General features: G+C 41.5%; 1 protein-coding gene across 1 annotated transcript; it reads right to left on the bottom strand.

The window, feature by feature from the left end:
• Positions 1–8,774: 8,774 nt before the first annotated feature.
• ctdspl2b (CTD (carboxy-terminal domain, RNA polymerase II, polypeptide A) small phosphatase like 2b) lies at positions 8,775–19,723 on the bottom strand. Its single transcript, XM_079163697.1, has 13 exons — positions 19,588–19,723; positions 16,272–16,462; positions 15,167–15,305; positions 14,921–15,070; positions 14,300–14,548; positions 14,094–14,190; positions 13,596–13,707; positions 13,424–13,510; positions 13,131–13,193; positions 12,958–13,037; positions 12,596–12,722; positions 12,278–12,373; positions 8,775–11,746 (listed from the first exon to the last, which is right to left on the bottom strand). The coding sequence occupies exons 2-13, from the start codon at positions 16,437–16,439 to the stop codon at positions 11,681–11,683; spliced, it is 1,434 nt and encodes a 477-aa protein (XP_079019823.1). The 5' UTR covers positions 16,440–16,462; positions 19,588–19,723; the 3' UTR covers positions 8,775–11,680.
• Between the last annotated feature and the right edge of the window lie 338 nt (positions 19,724–20,061).

Below are 20,061 nucleotides of genomic sequence, written 5' to 3'. Positions count from 1 at the left end.
GTTCCTATCTTTACACATTGGTGGAGACAAAAAGAGTCTGTCTGTGCTTTCCTTTGACCATTCGTGACAAGTAGCTATGCTGTGCCCTGGGGCAACTAGAACTGACTGAGTCCTGGCTTCTAGGGTTTCCCAGCCAGGTGTCAAAGCTCAGAGGGCTGTTACCTGAGCAGATGAGAGGTGTTGGAAGATGTTGAAGGGCAGGTAGGCGATCAGGTTTCCTGTGTTCCTGATGAGTGACTGATTGCCTCTGATGATGAGGGAGGGGGGCATAACTCTGCTGTACCACATGCCAAATGCCCGCCGCTGGTCCAAAGTCATGCGCTCCAAGTGTCTGTTAATGGTCTCCCTCCTAGAAATAAAGTGATAATAAAAAAATAACAATAATAGGTGTTGCTTAAAGGTGTGTGATTTACAGGAACTGTGGTTTTGTAACAGTATTTGAATGTGACTTGAAGGATTGCATTTAACTAATCTAAACAGTGTGAGGTTGGGAGAAAAGCCAGGTACAAATAATAAAGAAAAACATTCACTTTTGTTTTTTATATGCGCTTCAATTCACTCTCCCTGTATAAATCCATAACCAGGAAGCAATATGATTATCTTAGCATAAAGACTGGAAACACGGAGGATGTAAAGGTAAAACAAATCTGCCTACCAGCACTCTTAAGTTTACTAACTAACACATTACATCTCTCTTGTTTAATCTGTACAAAATCCTGGATGACACTTTGTGGTTGTACGGGGTTTGTGTGCTGGAATTTCTGATGTGAATTTACATATTTAGTTTAGATGCCTATGCACAGTGCAAGGCCAACTGTTTTTCCCATGTTTCCAGTCAAAATGCTAAGCTAAGCTAATTGCCTTCTGGCACCAGCTACATATTTTACCATACAGATGTCATATTGGTATCATCTAGTATTTCTACCTTAAGAAAACAAACTGTTTATCAGGCATGTTTTGTACTTGTGTTTGTTCTGTGTACACTGTCTGCAGACAAAACTTCCCTTCAGTGAATATCAATTTTGACTTGAATTTACAGTAACTCTAGGTACCGTTATTAAAGACCAAAGAAGAACAAGGACTTTATTGCTGTTCTGCATTTAATTTCTCTTTCTAGTTGAATCAACAGCAAATACCTCCACACACATTTAAACCCCTTTCTAGAATGAAAGCTAGTCAGTGAACCAGTTGACTTTACTTTCTATGTACAATGCATGTCCCTGGCACCTCGGGGTGCGAACATCACTTCTAGCAGAGGACACCAGTGCTGTGTTCAGATGGAAACATAATGTAATAACATTTAGGAAAGTAAGATTGCATGATCGTGCACCATGGAAATAAATCATGGTGTTCAATAAATACTCTTTGCAGATGTAACACAGAGAAACTCTGTAACTTGTTTGTTTGACACACCCAAATAATACTTAGTAAGATGTCTTTTACTGCTAAGAGAGTCTAAACCTACTGACAAGGTAGGCATGGAGAATGGAGGCAATCTTAGAGATAAAAACTCTAAAATCAACTAATTTAAAATTATTTAAATTGTATTAGAAAAACAATACCAATACAACAGAGAAACAATACTAGTTTGAATAAGTGACACACTAATCATTCATAAATGTGCCTTAAAGTAATAAGTATCGGGCTCATTATAGTATCACATCATTAGAAATGATTAGGTGACACCCTCACTTACACATTGATGTCATTCTGCAGTGAGGGCAAAGCTTGGATGTCAGCCAGGCTCGCTGCAGGCAGAAGTGGAGCCAGCTCAGAGAAGAGACTACCGACTTTTACCAGGGGGGTCTGGAGCAGCACTGACACCATGGTGGACAGGTACTTATCGGGCAACTGGCAAACAGAAGCAAATATGAAACGGTGTACTGTGTAATCAACCAAGACTAAACAGATGCTAGAGTGAACTAGGAATTCCAGGAAGAAACAGGAAAAGACAGCTAAATGTGGTTAGTGCAGGATTCACATGGTGGTGTAATCGTGGGCTTATCCACCTTCAGCGTATCCTTGTTCCCGCTATAGTACTGAAGGATCAGTCTGACGGTGTTGATGTGAGCTGCATTGAGCACGGAGCTTAGGCTGCTCAGTGGTATCCGAAAGTACTCCTGGACACATGAACACACAAAGAAATTAGTCAAAAGAAACATGAAAAACACATATAATAAAGACATAAAGAATACAAGGGCATCATTGGAAAAATAATCTACAGCCATGCAAGCAGCTGCAGCTGTTGCAGTTGATTGTTGCAATTTGTTGTTTTGTTTTTAAGTCCGTTATCTGTGTGTTCACATGTTTTTTTTATGCATGCTGCCATCTTGACCAGGACCCTCTTGTAAAAGAGATATAAACATCTCAATAGAATTATACTTTATAGATATAAGTTTAATAAATAAATAAAATAAAATATATTTTATAGGATAAGGGAAAACTTTGACCTTATGATCGCACTCGAGGAAAAGTCAGGGAATTGCCATATTCATTAGGATTCATCCTCTGGGAACCATGAATGCACAAAATTTCACAGAAATCCATCCAATAATTGTTAAGTAATTTAAGTCTGGATCAAAGTGGTGGACTGACCAACAGACTGACTTTACCATCCCATGAGCCATGCAGCTAGCATGGCTAAAACCCTGTATTAACATTTAAGCTGGTGTGGTATAAATCACCTTAATGATTAGCATATCATCACCGGTCACGTCTCTTGTTGTCTGCATCAGGCTGGTTAAGACTCTCTACAGAAAGGAAAGACACACACACACACAGGGTTAGGATACTAAAAACATGGGGATTATGTCACAAAATAATCTGGAACTCTGTTTTAACACATTATTGTAATTGTCAAATCAAGTGTGAGCCAGTAGAGATTACAGCCAGAGGAAGAGACACCGATGACAGGAGTGTAACTGTATACCAGCTGCAGGCTGTCGGTACACTGGAGGTCAGCTGCTACGACGCTAATGGTAACTGATATGGATGAATGATTAGATAAACTATAATGTCAATTAATTGTTTTACACAGAAACTGATTGAGCCAATATGAATAAAAGATGAGGAAGAATCTCTATTCACACTGTGCTAAAATATGCATCATTAGTCACTCATACAGTATAAGTAGTAACAAATAATATAACAAGCAGTCGTGTAATGTAACAAAGTGCATTTACTCAACTGCTGTACACAAGTAGAATTTTGAGGTACTTTACTGTAATATTTCCATTTCACAGAGCATATTTCTTAATTTATGAATACTTTTACTTTGTCTTATAAAAGCACATTTTAATAATAATACATTTCCGATGCAGGATTGTTAATTATTAGATAAAACCATCTGAATACTCCCATCACCACAGATAGCAAGATACCTTCAGCAAGATACCTACAGCACAATATAACTACCTACCCCAAAGCACTGCAGCAACACCCTCTTTTTGTCAAAGTTGTTTTCCGTCTTGAGATAGCGAACTACAGACGCTAACACACTCATTCTTATGTTCTCTGTGACATGCAGGGAGGTGTTCTGGACCTCCTCCAGGGCCAACAGGATCACCACAGTAGTGCTGACTGCCTGCTCCAACACTGTGGCCACAGGTGGAGTCAGCAGATCCTTCACCCGGGACCTCAGACTCTCCACCCAGCAGCGCACTATCATCTGCAGAGCCATATTCTGACTGGCCCCGGGCTGGCAGGCTGAGGTGAAGTCAGCTGAGCAGGTCCAGTTGAACTGACTCACTAGGCTTTTGGCCAGGCAAAAATTGGGCTTTGCAGTGGTGCTGGTGGTGCTGCTGGTGGTAGTAGTGGTAGTCGTGGTGTAGTTGGTGTAGGTGGTACACATGCTGCCGACCCACATGCTAGAAGGCTCACGGGACAGCAAATAGAGAAGACCAGCGTTAGGGCAGATGGAGGAGACAAAACTGGTCTGGTCGTGCTCCCAGCAGAGAGCCAGAAGTGCTGCATCTGGAAGAGATATGCTCCAGCTGGAGTACTGGCACTGCTCTGCTGGGATGAATCCAGTCAGGCCTGTTCCCGGTCCCCCACTTGGAAATACCCCTGGGGTTGAATGGTTGGCACAGTGCTTTATTAACCAGGTGTTGTCCTGATTGGCCAACAGGTTTTGGAGGACTGTGTCATTGGTGCAGACTTTGGAGGTGAAGTTAAACGGGTCGTTCTCAGCGCAGAGAGCAAGCTCAGTCATGTCCACGATGATGGGACGGGTCCACTCAGAGTACCTGCACATCTAAAGTACAGGAGATTGGAAACACAACATCAGAATACAAATTCTGTACTGAGCTGTTTTAAAATATGTCAAGTCGAGTGTATTTTCATCTATATATATATATATATATATATATATATATATTGTAAGAGCATTCCTCTACCTTTTTAGTCTGTGCGGGCAATTTTTCTATGACATGGGACTTAAAATAGCATTTGCCATTATTTTTTGTGCATGCAAGTTGATAAAGGCTTTGTATACACACGACCCATCACCCACCTGCGGTAACACCAATATTTCCTTTATGTCTGAGCAGACTGATCCCAGCCATTCGTTCTGCGGGTTTTGTAACAGCTTTTCAAACACAGACTTCTTGCAGCAGACATTCTTCTGAAAAGCAAGCTGATCATGCTGCCAGCAGAGGCCGACCACTGAATCGTCCACCTGTCGCTCTCCCCACGTGTGGTAGTCGCACCAGCCGGCCATGCTGAAGGGCTCGGTCGGCTCAGGGAGTGGAAAGGCGAGAGAGGAGTTGCAGTGACCCTCAAGCCAGGCATTTTCTTTATTACGCAGCAGACTGTTTAGAAAAGTTTTGTTTGAGCAAACCTCTTCAGTAAAACCATTCTGATCGAGGCGGATGCACTGTGACAAAACGTCAATGGTAATTTGCATCACATCATGCCACTCTGAGTAACGACAAGAATCGAATATTAATGAATCCACGTTGGGGAATGGTGGTGGAGGGGGCCTGTTTGTGCAGTTAGGCATGAACTGCCCATTTGCAGGGTTGGAGAATAAAAGCATGAAGAATAGGGTGTGCTCACACATGAGGGTCGTCAATCTGGGACTGTCCAGGCTCATGCAGAACTCCAGTAAAGAGGGGTCCACCAGAGCGGAGGGCTGGTTGATCCACTCCTCATAGACGCAGAACTGACTCACCATGTAGCCAGGGTCTGCAGAGGAGTTGGCACAGTATTCATACAGCCAGGTGTTCATCTGATCTGAGAGCAGCTTTCTCATCAGCGAAGCATTGTTGCACACCTTCTCCACAAACTCCACACGCTGGTTATCGCTGCACAGTGACACGAGGACAGCGTCCACCACCTTGTTCCCCGCCCAGCTGTTGTAGTTACAGGCGAGCAGTTTGAGGTTGGGGGCTTCTCTGACTACTCGATTAGGTGCAGAAACAGGGAGGGGAGGAGTCGGAGAGGGAGAGGTGGCGGCAGGGTAAGGCTGTGTGTCTCCAGCGCTGCAGTCAGATGAACGGCTGAGGAGTGGAGACACCAGTGTTTGAATAACATAACACATGTTGCTCCACACCTGCTCTCTCTGGATCGGGCTGAGGGAGCTTAACGCCTGGCAAAAGGTGAGCACAGATGTAGAGGACCCCACTCTTGACCCCGTGAGGATGTCAGCACACAGCGTGTCATTGAGCCTGGCCAGGTTCTGACGATCACATTTTAGCAGGATGTCGTGGGTGTTATCAGCGTCATCTTTTGCCTCTGAGACGCTGCGTTGGAAGGGGACACTGGGAGGATTCAGGCACTCTGGACCTGGGTATGTGCACAGAGTCGGTGCTGGAGCCAGGAAGATTTCCAGGAGGATGTCAGTGATGGAGTTAGCGAAGGACCAGCTCACATTGTGCTTTATTCCCCTAAACAAAACAGGAAGTGAATCATTGTTACAGATAGCATTTACTAAAATGCCTACAGAGTTAGTGAGAGCTGCTCTCACTAAAGAAATGCATTGTTTATGCTTGAGGTCTTCCTTACTTCCTTATGAGAAAGCAGATTTTTTAAATCATATTGGTTACACATTGCCAGCTAGTAGCTTCCTCCTTCACTACTTTTGTTGGTGAATGCTTCTTTTCTTATTTAATCTTAGTTGCAATAGAAACAAATTTGAACACTTTAGCATTTCAGGTGTGAGCAAGACACAGTGCCATAGTTGCAAATGTGAACTGAGAATCTGATGTGAATTCATTTAAGCTGCAGCCTGTTGAAATGTTCTTACTGATTATTCAAATGGGAGTTTCATCTCAATCCAAGCACAAGTCCATGCTCTTTAAAATGGTACTAGTTGTCAAACTCAGCTTTAATATGGAAAAAAAAATGTACTTACCACATAATGAGCTGCTTGAGATCTCCTGGAGAACAAGTGGAAACACAATGTAGCATGAATAAGTTGTACAAAAATAAATAAAGTGTATTATACAATGCATAATGAAATATTTATACGGATGAACAATAATGGTTTACCTAGCTCACAGGTCTCTTTCCCATCGAGAGATGGTATTCTAATTCCAAACTGTAAAGCTATATTGACATAGTCCATTGGTATTTGGAGCACTGTTGCCATGAAGTTTGAGACATACGTCACAGCTGTATCCACAACGCCACTCACAGCACTCATCAAGCTCCCAGAAAGAGGGAGACTTGAGAGTATATTTATAAATGTTTGATGGAAACCGTTCAGTGCTGCCGACGTTGAATCCCCCATCCTAAAGTAGGCCCTCAGGAAGCTGTCCGACTCTCCATCGCTGCTCTGTGGAGCGCATGTCTGGGATCTCAGAGACGACACAAACGTCAGCAGTGGCTTTCCTAACTCCAGGGACACGGTCTTTGTTAGTTCTGCCTCCAGTCCACAGTCCTGTCTCCCAGACAGAATACAAACTAATGTTTTGGGAAGGTCATCCGTGAATCGTTCTCTCATCAGCGGTTGAAAGACTGCATATACGTTACTCAAAACACCATAATATGCATTTAAGTCAAAACCGTCTCCTGGGGAGATGCCGAAGCTGCGCTTGTTTCCATTTTCACCCGACAACGAGTGGATTTGATTAATAACTTTCTGGATGTCTTCCTCTAATTTGTTTGCATCGTCAGTAGTCTGGTCAGAATTTCTTTGGACTAAACTGGGTTGTGAATACACCTGCTTGACATCACATATGATTCCTGTAGTCAGAAAGCAAAAAAAAGAGAAACGTTTAATTACTTATTTAATTATGATAAAGTTGATCTATTTTTGTGAAAAAGCTACTGCACAACATATCAATAATTTAAAACTGATCTTTAACTTCTATTTAACCAGGTATTTCCCATTGCAGTTTGAAACCTTTTTGTATAGGCTTAGTTATAAGCACTTTTAAGTACAAGCTCTTCTTTCTCATAATCAAGTTAATAAATCTTAATTAAAAATAACACTTTTCTTGTCAAAAATATTGCCATCTCAGTGGGAAGAAATATGTTTACCAGTTTTATAGATAATACAACCTGAAAGCTTTCTGAAATCTTATTTTGTACTTACCAAACATGATGCTCACCATGCATGCAGCTGGTGTCGACCACATCGTGTCTTCAATCAAATGGAAGCAGGCAACCACTCGATATTAACAATAATAAATCCACTTTGTTTTATCGCCTTGATGTAGTAGAGATATTCAGCTGAGACAGAAGAACAGGCTTCATATTGGTCAACAAGTCAGCATTCAACGAGTTGTCGCTCATCCTTCAAACTTGGTCTCTGCCCAGCAGGCCCGAGGTGATGATGCCTCTTACAAGCTCCGCTCTGAAAGTCTGCAGGCTCCCCGCCTCTGTCTCTTCCTGCAACTCTACACCTGCTCTGACAGCAGCGTAATTAAGAACACCAGTAAATGGGGGGAAAAGTAGGTGCGAAATGAGGGCTGTGAAACACAGAAGGGATTTGGGCAACAGGACGGGCCATCGGTGCTGAATTATTAATGGCGTGTTGATTAACTCCTGCGTCTGAAACCTGAGTCCCGTCAGGAGTCAGAAGACACCCGACGACTGACTGCTGGCGGATTTACAAGATATGTGCTGCAAACACTCTGGACTACTTACAACGCACACAAAACATGTGGAAAATCCCCCAACAATAACCCCTTTAAATGGCATAGATTAATCTGTTTAAATTTAGTGATGTCATAGTAATCTTCTTCAAATTGTTCCTACATTGTTTAGTTTTATTGGAAACTTCAAGTTTTGATCCCTTTCAAGTTAAAAATGAATAGATTAATTAACTTTGAGGTTTTTCTTCCTCCACAGAGAACCCTTTTCAACTAAAATCCATTCATTGTGCACTTACAACTCTCACTTTAAAGAGTGAACTAAATCACTATTGAAGGAACCAGTTGAGGTCTGCAGTTAACATAACAGGCTGCTGTTCCACAAGCATCTGAAGGAGAAGGGATCTAAATTAAATGGCTCCTATAGCCACAAGTTATTCGACAACTATAAAATACTATCAGTTAAAATGACAGTATAAACCGTGGTGAAAATAGTACTTAAGTTAGGACTTTAAAATAAGAAGAGCCTACATTTTGATGCTATACTCAAGCCAAGAGTGAGTATGTCCCCATTATTCTAAGCAAAGACCGGGCAATAGATCGAGTGCTCCATGTCTTCAGCATAAATGTGAGCAACTTTAACATTACTCTAAGACATTCCTCTTTCCTCCCAAGTGTCAGGAAATAAAAACAAAGGGCATGCAAGAGGTTTTTAACTTTAAAACTTTGTTTCAGAAATTGAATGTAACTGTATATACACTTTACAATATCATTTAGCCTGGCGGCTAACAAAGATGTCTAAAAACATTTTTAAATACATCTTAAGCACAAATAGCAATTCTTGTAAGTAAAATGGCTTTACGGATATTGGAAAATAAAAAATAAAAAAATCATTAACACGATTGCTCTTTTCTGCAGAAAAAGTGCCAAGTTTAAAATTTAATTCAGGACTTTCCCACAAAGCAAGCGGTACTCTCTACATGCTAAGTTTAACAGTTCAGTGACATTGCGCTAAACTAAACATACAGATATTTGTAAGAAAAAAAAACACTCCATCTGATGTAAAGTTAAATCTTCATTAATACATTTAAAAAGTAGATATGACATGCCTTTTGAAATCAAAAATACAAAAAGTCTCCTTTAAGGATTTTTTTTAACATGAAGCTGCATGTATTTGCTCAGTGTACAATAAACTGGTAATGCACATACAAACGAGCTGGATTAAAAGTATCGAACGCCTCCCACCAATAAGCCTTGAATTATAATTACACGTCACAGAGGGGACGAGCACACCTGGGCTACATCGCACACTCAAAGTGAGGCTTGCATCATGAAAGATGGCAGTCAGGGGGGGGGGGGGGGGGGGCATACCATGGTGGGACCTCAAGACATGTTTCCTCTTCCACACACATTGTTCTTGCAGATGCAAGCTGCCACCAATCATCCGTTTGTTTGTTGGCGTGGAGAGAACAAAACAAGGTCTCTGGAAAGACACTTAAGACTTCACCCCATGTACAATTTACATTCATAGTCTGGACATGTGTACTCATAACACTGTCTGAGCAATCACCACTGTGCCCTGTAACAATTTGACTTTAATACAAACAAATTCTAATTTCTGGAGAGCTACTAACTTGAGGTGACCAAAAAAATAAAAAAAGGCAAACACAGGTGAACGCTGAACAGATGGAAAACCACCTCTGAGCAGAACCTGTGTTAAGTAAACAGCAGGGATTGTTTAGGCAAGGTACAGCAGGATTCACCTGGTAAAGTAATTATGGGGGAGGGAGGGGGGGTAACACTTAATGGCATCACAGCACACAGAGGGGGAAAAAAAAAAGAGGGGAAGGCTGTGTGTCTCCAGAGTTCACCACCTGCAGAGCTTTGAGGTCTGATTGTCTCTTTCCAGCTAAGCGTTTTGGGGGGTGAGAGCACAGGAAATGCCATGGGGGGGGGGATAAGGTGGGGAAGCGCATGGCACTGTACAGGCAACTGAGACAAAACCAAACACATTTGCTTCAACAAAAAAAAAAAAAAAAAAAAATGCACTTTACTTTGCTTCAAACTGAACAAGAAGGTTCAACGCATGCCAAATTGTCAGAGATTCAAGTCAACTCTTGAGGGTTTGGGCGATGACAGAAGATAGTCAGGCATTGGAGCTTTCCGTCCCAGGTTTAGGCCTGTAAGGAATCCAAACAGCCACGCCTACCGTTTGTCTCACGATTAAATAAATTAAGTTGAAACAACAGTAAAATGTCAGTTTGTCCAATGTCGAGTGTCCAGGCGGATGTCGGGCAGAAGCACATTCATATAGTTACCATTCTTAAACACATTGCTTTAAACTGCACTAAAACATAAGAAAAATCAAAAGTACAAAGTAAAAAATATGAAACGGGTAGAGGAGCAGTCAGTGAAGCTGACCAATACAACAGTATGTGGCTGGTACAGGGTCGGGCCATAGACGTCTGCCATGGGAAGACTTTATGACACGGCGGCAGAGATGTGCTACATTAGTCATAATGCTACTGACAAAGCCATCAAATTACACATTTCAACTGAAAGAAACAGAGCTCTGATTTTAGCCCGAATACTTGATTAGGAGTTAAAGACAATACTGATTATAGACAAATGAAAAATAAAATACTATTACTAAAGAAAGGGCAACGTTGACTAATCACTTTGAAAATGAATGCCCTCAAACCTTTACAATATGTCAGATTCACAGGTAAGCAGAGTCTTAATCCTAACATTTAAATAAGGAGCCATGTTGTGTCCACAGTGATGCAAACACATCAAATGAAACCTCTGTTAGAATGAGAACAAACTATACTTTAAGTCCTGGTACAATTACATTGTGTTCGACTATGCAGTGGACTTGTCATTAATATGCACCCATGTTCTCCTAATAGGAAAAAGGCTTACAATAAAAACTTACAAGAATCCTTTTAAAACATTGTATCTTACAAACAGGAGTAAAACATTTTGAAAAGCTATCTCTTTTTTTGTTTTTGAACAACACCAGTTTTACCAGAAAAAAACTGCAACCAACAATAGAAACTTGACTCAGCTACAGAGGAATGCATATGATTTTAAAGGCTACAGATTGTAGGTTTGTCAAACACCAATACAGTGTGTGTGTGTGTGTGCGCGTGTGCGTGTGCGTGTGTGTCAACATACACAGATTACAGGCCAGTCATTCCTGCTGAAAATGGTCTGCAGCGAGTGTGGTTATTCGTCAGTGCCACCAGCGTGAGCACCAGGGGTGTTTTGGGTGGCGTTCCTCTTTACCAGGTTGCATTTTCATATCCACTAAACCAGCACCAAGACTTCCCAATCTAGTGTGGAGGACACATCCGGCTCCACAGCTGGAGAGTCAGTCAAAAAAAAAAAAAAAGGAGTTCACCTGGGCTTGTTCATAGCATGTGTATTCATCGAAACATTTAAAAAAATTTCACCCAGATTTTTAAAAAAGTTTTACTTTTCAAGTTTTTTTTGAAAAAGCAACAGTGGGTTTAAAAAACAAAAACAAAGGCTAAAATGTTAACAGTAATGGCAATGTTGTAGTTTGTAATCCAAAGAGGGCCTTTTTACACGCATGTTGTTCTCAGTCTTTTCATGTCGTCCCGTTCTGAGACTGAATCAGTTCAATCAGGGGGCAACAAGTCGTGAAGCCTGAAACTCTCCCGAACATGCGGCCGCACATCCTCATTCTGACCAGATCAGCCGGGGAGGGGGGGGGGATAAGGAACAAGTTACAAGTTAGAGTCACTGAAATAGTAAAATATTACTCTGATGTAGGGATGGGTATCGTTAGTATTCTATCGGTACTACTCTTGATACTCCTCACTGGTTCGCTTCTTTATCGATACTCTTATCAGTTAATACTAGAACTATATTCTAAATATAACTAAACATTTTTTTCTAGAGCAGCAACAGACAACATACGGTTGCAAAGTTAGTATTTAAATTCAATACCGTACTGGAAAATAATTAAATAAATAATATTTTTTATAAAGAAGGAAGTATCGGTCATTCCTTCAGAGAGCAGATAAGATGCGCGGTGCAGCCTAATAATAAATAACAAAACTGAAAAATAACAGATAATGTTGTAGTTTATTAATAATCTGGTCTTCAATAATTTAGCACTGTGTATATACCCAGGGGTTTCGGTACTCATCCCTACTCTGATGTAGCAGTTACAATATGTCCGACAGTAGACAATGAACATTAGGACATCTTACCATCTCAACCAACTTCTCCAGGAAGGGCACCAGCTTCAGCAGCTCATTGTCATTCCTGTCCATGAACCAGCTCTCTATGGGAATCCCATTGGACAACTGTTGGGATCAAAATCAGGCCAATATTGATTCACGTCCTTCGTTTACTTGGCGGTAATTAATCAGAGCAGTACATGCCAATGTCGGGAACAAATAAAAACACTCCTTTTTAGCAATGAGGGAAACGTGGAGCTGTATTTGTATAGAAGCTCCATATTGTTTGCATCAATGTATACATTTATTGTAATTTCTTTGGTTGTCATATTTTGTCCCGGCATTCACCTGATATGCAAAGGCTTGCGGTGAATTGTCAATGATGATCGTCTTTGACAGGTCTCTGCCCAGGATGTTGAGGTCCTTGATGTAGTTTCCTTGGACACAGACACAATGCTCACGAAACAACCTGTGTCTACAGTTACAGTGAGCAATGAAAGGAGAGAGGGAGGAGAAAAAAAAAAAAATTCAACCAGTGACACAGTCAGAGCGATCAATAATTCAGAAAAACCACAACACTGACACCTCAACAGCAGCACGTGCCAACGGTTCTGCATAGCATTTAGCTTTCTGAGCTCTTCATTCAGGCTCCCATCAGCTTTTGAGTTTGTTGTGCAATTATAAACAGACTAATAGAAAACACATCGTACCTCACTAGCTGCTTTTTAGGATCCAGGATGTTGAGCAGTTTGTCTGCATACACCTTTTTAGAGGCTGTAAAAAGGATGATCTAGGAGAGGAGAAACGTAAAGCTCATTATTTTGTTTCAAAGCCGATTCATTGATAGGATTTATTAAAAAAGGAGTAGTCGGGTTATATGTACCTCATAGATTTGAGACATGCGTTCCAGAAACTCTCTAAAGAACGGCCTCAAGCGCACATACACCTGCATGACAAAACACAGGGAAGCAAACCGTCATGATCAACACATTTGTTTCATAAAAATAGTGTTTATTTTAGTTTGTCTATTGAATTGGAGAGTTCTCCCACTGTATGACACGCCTGTCCGTCTTTGCAAGTACACCTTCCTTAAAGGAAGGCTCTTCACAAATGATACCTTTCCCCCCTCTAGTGGCATCATGAAACAAATGTGGGAAACATTCCAATGGTACGTACCTGGTAAATGACATCTTGAAAGAGGACAGGAAAGGTAAGTGCTGCGTCCTCTAGCTCATTTAAACTGCAGTGAACCAATGTTTCATCCTAATGAACACAACAGAGATAAATACTAGGAAACTCTTTTTTACATGAAGGAATAAATGATTTGTTATTGTATGCTATTACTGACCAGGTCAAGGACCAGAGAGAATTCAGGCGTGCTGCGCGTTTTCAGTGGCAAAGCCGGCTTACGAGTGAGCTGCTCTTCCGTCAGTGGAGGGACGTGCTTGATGAAGAAATATCTACGAATCAAAACATCAGACATACTTTAAGGCAAGTAGAACAAATTTAAACGACAATATTCAAACCAACGTGGAATACTTTGTCAGTTATGCTGCTGGCTTTATTGCATTGTTGTAGGTTCGGGGGTCAGGTCTGTGGTCTGGATATCATTTTTCTTAACTTCAGTTCTGACCTGGTTGAATCAAATGTCTCACCATGCTACAAACAATGCTCCCATTTGCAGAGTGGAACTTTTGTCACACCCCTTGCTTATCCCTAATGCTTGGTTAAATGAGCCCAACAGCCCTTGCTTTCAAAATATCAGCGTTCCAGTCTTGTTGTAAATTCTGTTCAATGTAGTCTGCAATCATTATATGCGTGGTTTTATAGCCAGTGTTTTACTCACGGGTCAAAGACTTCCCAGTCTTCCTCATAGGTTGCCTCTGTTGGTACCGTAGCAGGCGGAGAGTCCACATATGCCATATCTGGACTGGAGCCTGGAGCTTGGACAACAATAGGAACAAAATGTTAGAAAAGAACAAGATGAGAAACGGGAACAAATATCATTACCTCAACGTTTCAGAATCACATTTTCTTTGCGGCGATATCTACCTGTGAGGGGTGGAAGGTCAGCATCAGCACAGAGCTCTCCCTCCCTCGCTGTGGGAGAAACCTCTGGGACGTGAGGAGGTCGCATAGGTGGCAGCTGTGATACACTTGAGTAGAAGTTAGTGGTGGCACACTGTTCCTGTGTGGATGTGGCTGTGCTGGTGGGCGTCGCCACAGCTTGCTCTATGTCCAGCTGCTTGACTATCTCCTCAGCCTCCAAGGCCTGGTCTGGGGAGTCTGAGCCAGTAGAGGCTGAATAACAAATACAAAAGAGGCATTTCAGCTGTAGACTATCCGGACATAACTGACACAAAAGACTCCGGGCTGGGTATTGGTACTCAATACCTTTAAGGTATCGACTGAAACAAGACAGTACCAAGTAGTATTGACACTTCTCCAGTGAAGTGATCACACACACGGTATAGAATGAAGTACTCTGTTGGTATCGGTATCACTTGATCCCAGGGTATACCAGTACCGGGGTGCTGGAATCATAATTTCTTTAACAATACCCAGCCCTACAAAAGACGTACATCAACACTCTGATAAAAACACTTTTGAGTACATACATACTATAGGTTTGAGCGTGATGCTTGCAATGAGTCAAACCTCAGGTCTGCATACCATTTTTAGCTGGTGAGAAAAAGTTGAAAACGGGGGAAAAGATGGTCCCTAGAAGGCTGGTTCTGGGAGGGCTCATGGGCAGCTCAACAGCTGTTGTCTCCTCCACGCTGCCATTGGGCTTCTCCTTACTTCTGTCATGATTGGTTGCCTCTGCATGGGAGAAGTGACGTGAGGTTTAAGAGAACAGACAGAGATAAGTGGAAATTAAAGACCAGTTCTTAGTAGTTTTGTTTGAGTCCAACTCACGTCCATTCAGGGAGCCTCTCCGGCCAACCCTGCTGATAGTCCTGCGGGGGGTGTTGGTGTTTGGGGGTGTAGAGGTGATGAGGTTATTGTCCACATCACAGTGGATGCGTGTCTTCTTGGCTGGGCTTTCCTGCTGCACCTTAAGGAGACAAGAAATCATGCAGTGAATAGTTGTAATTAAATAAAAACAGTCTCTGAACTTTGGTCGTCAATCCAAAAATAGTGGTGGTCCTAGATCACACTGTGAGACACATCCACCGATAGCTGATTGGAAAATTCAGTGACAAGTCTGTTTCTGACTAAATTCTCAGTGTAACTGCTGCTATGACCTATACCTATGAAACAACTAATGAAATGATGCAGACCACATTGGCAGATAGAACTATATAATCGAATTTTCCATCAAGTACAAAAATGATTATATAGCCAGACCGTTTCTACATTTTCAAAACGCGAGTGGTGCTTTTCCCTGTTCACATCTTTTATCATACCCACCTTATGTGGTGTGATGCACATTGAACCTTATAGATCACAGTTGATTTATTGTGTATAGAGGCCATGAGATATAAATAATCAAAAAGTAAAATATTGTTGTACTCTGCCCGTTATAGGAATTTACACAACAAATAAACACTGGCAAGAAAGCAAACTGAGAAAATATGCTTAAATTAGGACTTAATGAAGAAACAATGGTCCAGGGAGGACCATGAAATGATCATTTACACATATGAAAAAGTCCCCGTCTCTTTCTAAAGGAAAAGACGTTTTTAGCAGGGTTGACTTTTCCACTTGTTACTACCTCTTGTTCCTGCTCACCAACTCTGTGAGCCAGAAGCTAAAATTAGAACAGAGTCCAAGTTCTCAGACAAGCTGCTGCATTCCTCCGACGTTTCTTAGGAAACGTGACACACTACACCAAGACACTGTATTTAACTCAGCTACCTGGAGAGCACAGTGCAAAATACAGTTTTGAAATGGAAAAGTGCTAAAAAGCTTTAGGTAGCACTGTTGAAGAGGAGACAATATGACAATGGTCCAAGGAGCACCACACACATATTTACATTGAAGTAAATTAAAAGGAAGGATAATTTGATCAATGGGGTACCTTAACTGCATTTCCTCTGATGAACTTCTTGATGGTGGAGAACAAGCCCCTCCCTCCAGTAGTAGGCGTGTCCTCTTCTACTTCTGAATGCCTCCGCTTGGTACGGGATGGGCGGCTTGCCAGGCTGGGGTTCGGCTGCTGAGACGCCTTACGCATTCTCAGCCTCATTGTTTTAGCAGTCACATGTAAAACTGTTGGACAAAAAAAAAAAATTCAGACAGGGAAATATGGCAGATACAGAGAGAAGAAATCAATACGACTGTACAGTCATGGAAACAAACACTAAAGCGTAAAGGTGGACAAACAGTCTCAACTGTTAACAATGAGTCTGTGGGGTGTTTCTATCTGTAGTGGGGTAATAACTGCCCTTTTCTGCTAACATCTGGATGCATTCAAGATCCCATTTCACTTGCATCACAGTACATCCCGGCAGCCACAGCTGGCTTTACTTCCATTTGTACAGTTAAAAAAAAAAAAACCCCCGCTGCCCAGAATCTTACTATAGACACTTATTAGCTACGTACATAAAAGACCAAAGTCGTGCAAACAGAATACAGTGATTGAAAAACTGTAAACATGGACAAAGATTTTTTTTTTATTTACCGTATCCGATCTGGTTTCAGCTCAGATTGGGGACATTTAAAAATCTATCTGAAGGAAAGTATTTCCTTGTTCCTTAAACTGAGGAATGTAATTGCTCAGAGTATGCACAGGGAAAGTTTAAAACTATTCACAGTGAGGATGAATTGTCTGTTAGTCAGGCATGCTAGCCCTTTGCGCTTACATAACAGCAGCTGGCTGAAAATGTGTCTGGACATATCCACAACCTGTCAGGAACCCTAAGCACACAATAGCACCATCTCGACATACTGTAAAGGTCCCTCACCACATCTGTTTCACATTTACACAGCGGTGTACTGTATCCATGAACACACCAGAGGTGCACACACAAAAACACCAACAGGCGCTTTAACAGCTTCAGAGTACATGGTAACGTTTAAGTAACAAGGAGGCAGGAAAAATGGGACATGCCAGAAATTGTATTTACATTAATGTCGATGTACTAGTTTGAGAAGAATACACTCCCCGTTGTTATAGCGTCCAACATAGACCTCAGTTAACATTTTTCTGATTAGGGCACACGATTAAAAAAAAAAAAAAGTTGTCTACACTACTTTTTTTATGTTCACTGTCCACCAAACAACCTCTTTGGTTTTATATATTACTAAAAATATATTATATAAATATATTTTGGCTTACAAAATGGCTTTAGGGCTACTATTAGGCCACTGGTGGAGAGGATCTCTCCTATTGCCTTTGTAATTTTTGAAATATCTTAAGCCTTAAACAAGCAAAACAATTCACAACTTGGTCAGAGGCATTGCAGCACTGAAACTGTCCTTCATAAATTAATTGTGTCTGTATACAGTATCTCTGGCAAGATCATATTACTGCAGTTCAGTGCTGTATCACTCACAGTACTATTTTACAGACTAGGCAGTTGCAACTTGATAAACTACTTTGTCTACCGTCCTACTAAATCTTTACTTGCTCCCCTAAAACAGTGTAATACAGGGGGGGAAAAACAGTACCACAATGATGCTAATGTTTTTTTTGTGACAGAATTGTGTTTTCTTAACACGGGATGGGAAAAATAGCAGGAACAAACGCCTTCAAGTAAGTGTGTTGACTAACCTCATGTTTGTTTGTTGAATGAGTCAGAGCTGCTAATTAAACTACATGGATATTTAAAGCTGCAGCCACCGGTTGTCTTAAATCAGTATGGCAGATGCCTTGTGACCAGAACTTGTCTTTTCTGATGCAGCGTTTGTATGAATTCGGTAAGTAACTTATCGTTTCTTAACACTTCCCTCACATAGGTTTCTTGGAGCTGAAGCATCAACAGTTCACGCTGTACATATTTGTACTCTTGTGCCAATCAATCTCTAAATATTTCTGAAACCTCGCGTAAAAACCGACAGATGGATGCAAATGTTAATATGTACAACACATGATGTTTTCCTGTATCAAAATAATAAAATAAAGTGCTCGTTATATGTACCGTTTCATTAAATCTCGCCACAGTCTGCATGGCAACAACGCCGGGATTGCTAAACATCCACCTCTCTAGAAGCTCTCCCACTAACCAAGGATCACGCATAGCTAGGTACGAGCCAGTGAGCGGGAAATAAGAACATGCATGAGACCGTATGAGCGAGCTAGCACACTCTAGCCATGGACACTCAGCGGAGAAACAAGTAGGGCCTCGCTTGTTTGACAGTCAGTCTCCTCTGCACAAATTACTCCGAAACTAAGGCTTGGGAAGTGGCTTAAGCATACGAACAAAAATATATGCAGATGACACATTTGGTCCACTTGCCTCTCAGTCATGCCCAAATCAATGTTTGTAAAAGATGCACATAATCACGGTCAGCTTCGCAGCTAATATAGTAGCTAGCTCGGTTAAGCTAACGTCACCTAAACGTTTTTGACCTGGTTTTGTGAAACGTTTCGGGAGTTGTGAAGGTGTGCAACATACCTTTTTATAAAGTAAAGTTTATTTTAACATCGCCCGACTTAACGTGTGGCGCATACAGTTGATGTCAACATTAACGTTACATTGTACATAGAACTCGACGTTAGCATTTCGACAAGGCGTTCGCACCGTTAATCAAAACAGCTAACGTGACGCTAGCTAACATGGTAACGTTATCGAAGTTATCCGTTAATCAAGTTGACGTTATCTTTAACAAACAATTCAGTTGATGAAACTTCAATCAGATAAAGTTACACGGAGGCGTCTAACTCAACATAATTTAGAGGGCTATTAAACTGGAAAAGACTGTTAGCTAAAGTAAACCTACCGTTAGTTCAGTTGTGGAATGCCAATGTGAACGACGTTAGCCTCAGTGGAAGCTAACTAACCCTGACGGTCGTTAACACTAAGTTAAGGGTTCATTGTTTCAACAATATGTACATTTGTACACTTAATATGAGGAATACTCCTGTGGGTATTTATTGAATCGCATAATTACAACGGAGGGAGTCAAAATGAACAACGCTGTCGAGTTTACCAGTAATTAGCCAGGTCCGTAGGAGGCCGCATTTTAGCTTTGCCATAGCTATGTACGATAACTTAGCTTAGCAGCGATAGCTTAGCGTCAACCCCACTTAGCCTTCTTGAAACACTGCTTCGGGCAAACAGATGTACACAGACAGAAGGAAAATATATAGCCTGTCGTTAGCCAATATTACAGAAACCGCACGTCAAAGGAGACAAATTAACGAACACAGTTGGTTAACGTAACCGACTTACTTTACAGCGATCCGCAGTGTCTGGCGATAACGACTCAATACCAATTCACCATCACACCTGACCGGCAGTGCTTGTTTTTGTGATCTGATCCGACTTTTTTTCTGTATAGCTGCTCAAGGGCCGTCTCCGAAACGACTCATCGTTGTGTTGCCAGGCGCCATTTCCCGCCTCTGCTCAGGCTCTTGAAGGCAAATACCCGGATGTGACACAGACACACCCCCTTACCTCTGATCAACACCAGGCAGTCTGCAGCGAACACTACCCACCACGTGCCCTTTCCCCCTCTTTTGATTAAGACAGAGGACCCGTTTATATAGTGGTAAATGAGTGAATGTTCAAAAGGTCAACAATCGATTGGGTAGATTTATATCTATATATGCATTTCTGACTGAATATCCCCAACATGTTTTATAATCAGTGTAAAGAGACGCACAGGCCAAACACCCGATCGACTTCACCATAAAATAACAGCTA

The sequence above is a fragment of the Pholis gunnellus genome (genome assembly GCF_910591455.1).
Source record: "Pholis gunnellus genome assembly, chromosome: 1".
Classification (NCBI taxonomy): Eukaryota; Metazoa; Chordata; class Actinopteri; order Perciformes; family Pholidae; genus Pholis; species Pholis gunnellus.
Note: the sequence above shows the minus strand (reverse complement) of the source record. Positions and strands in the feature narration are given on the sequence as shown.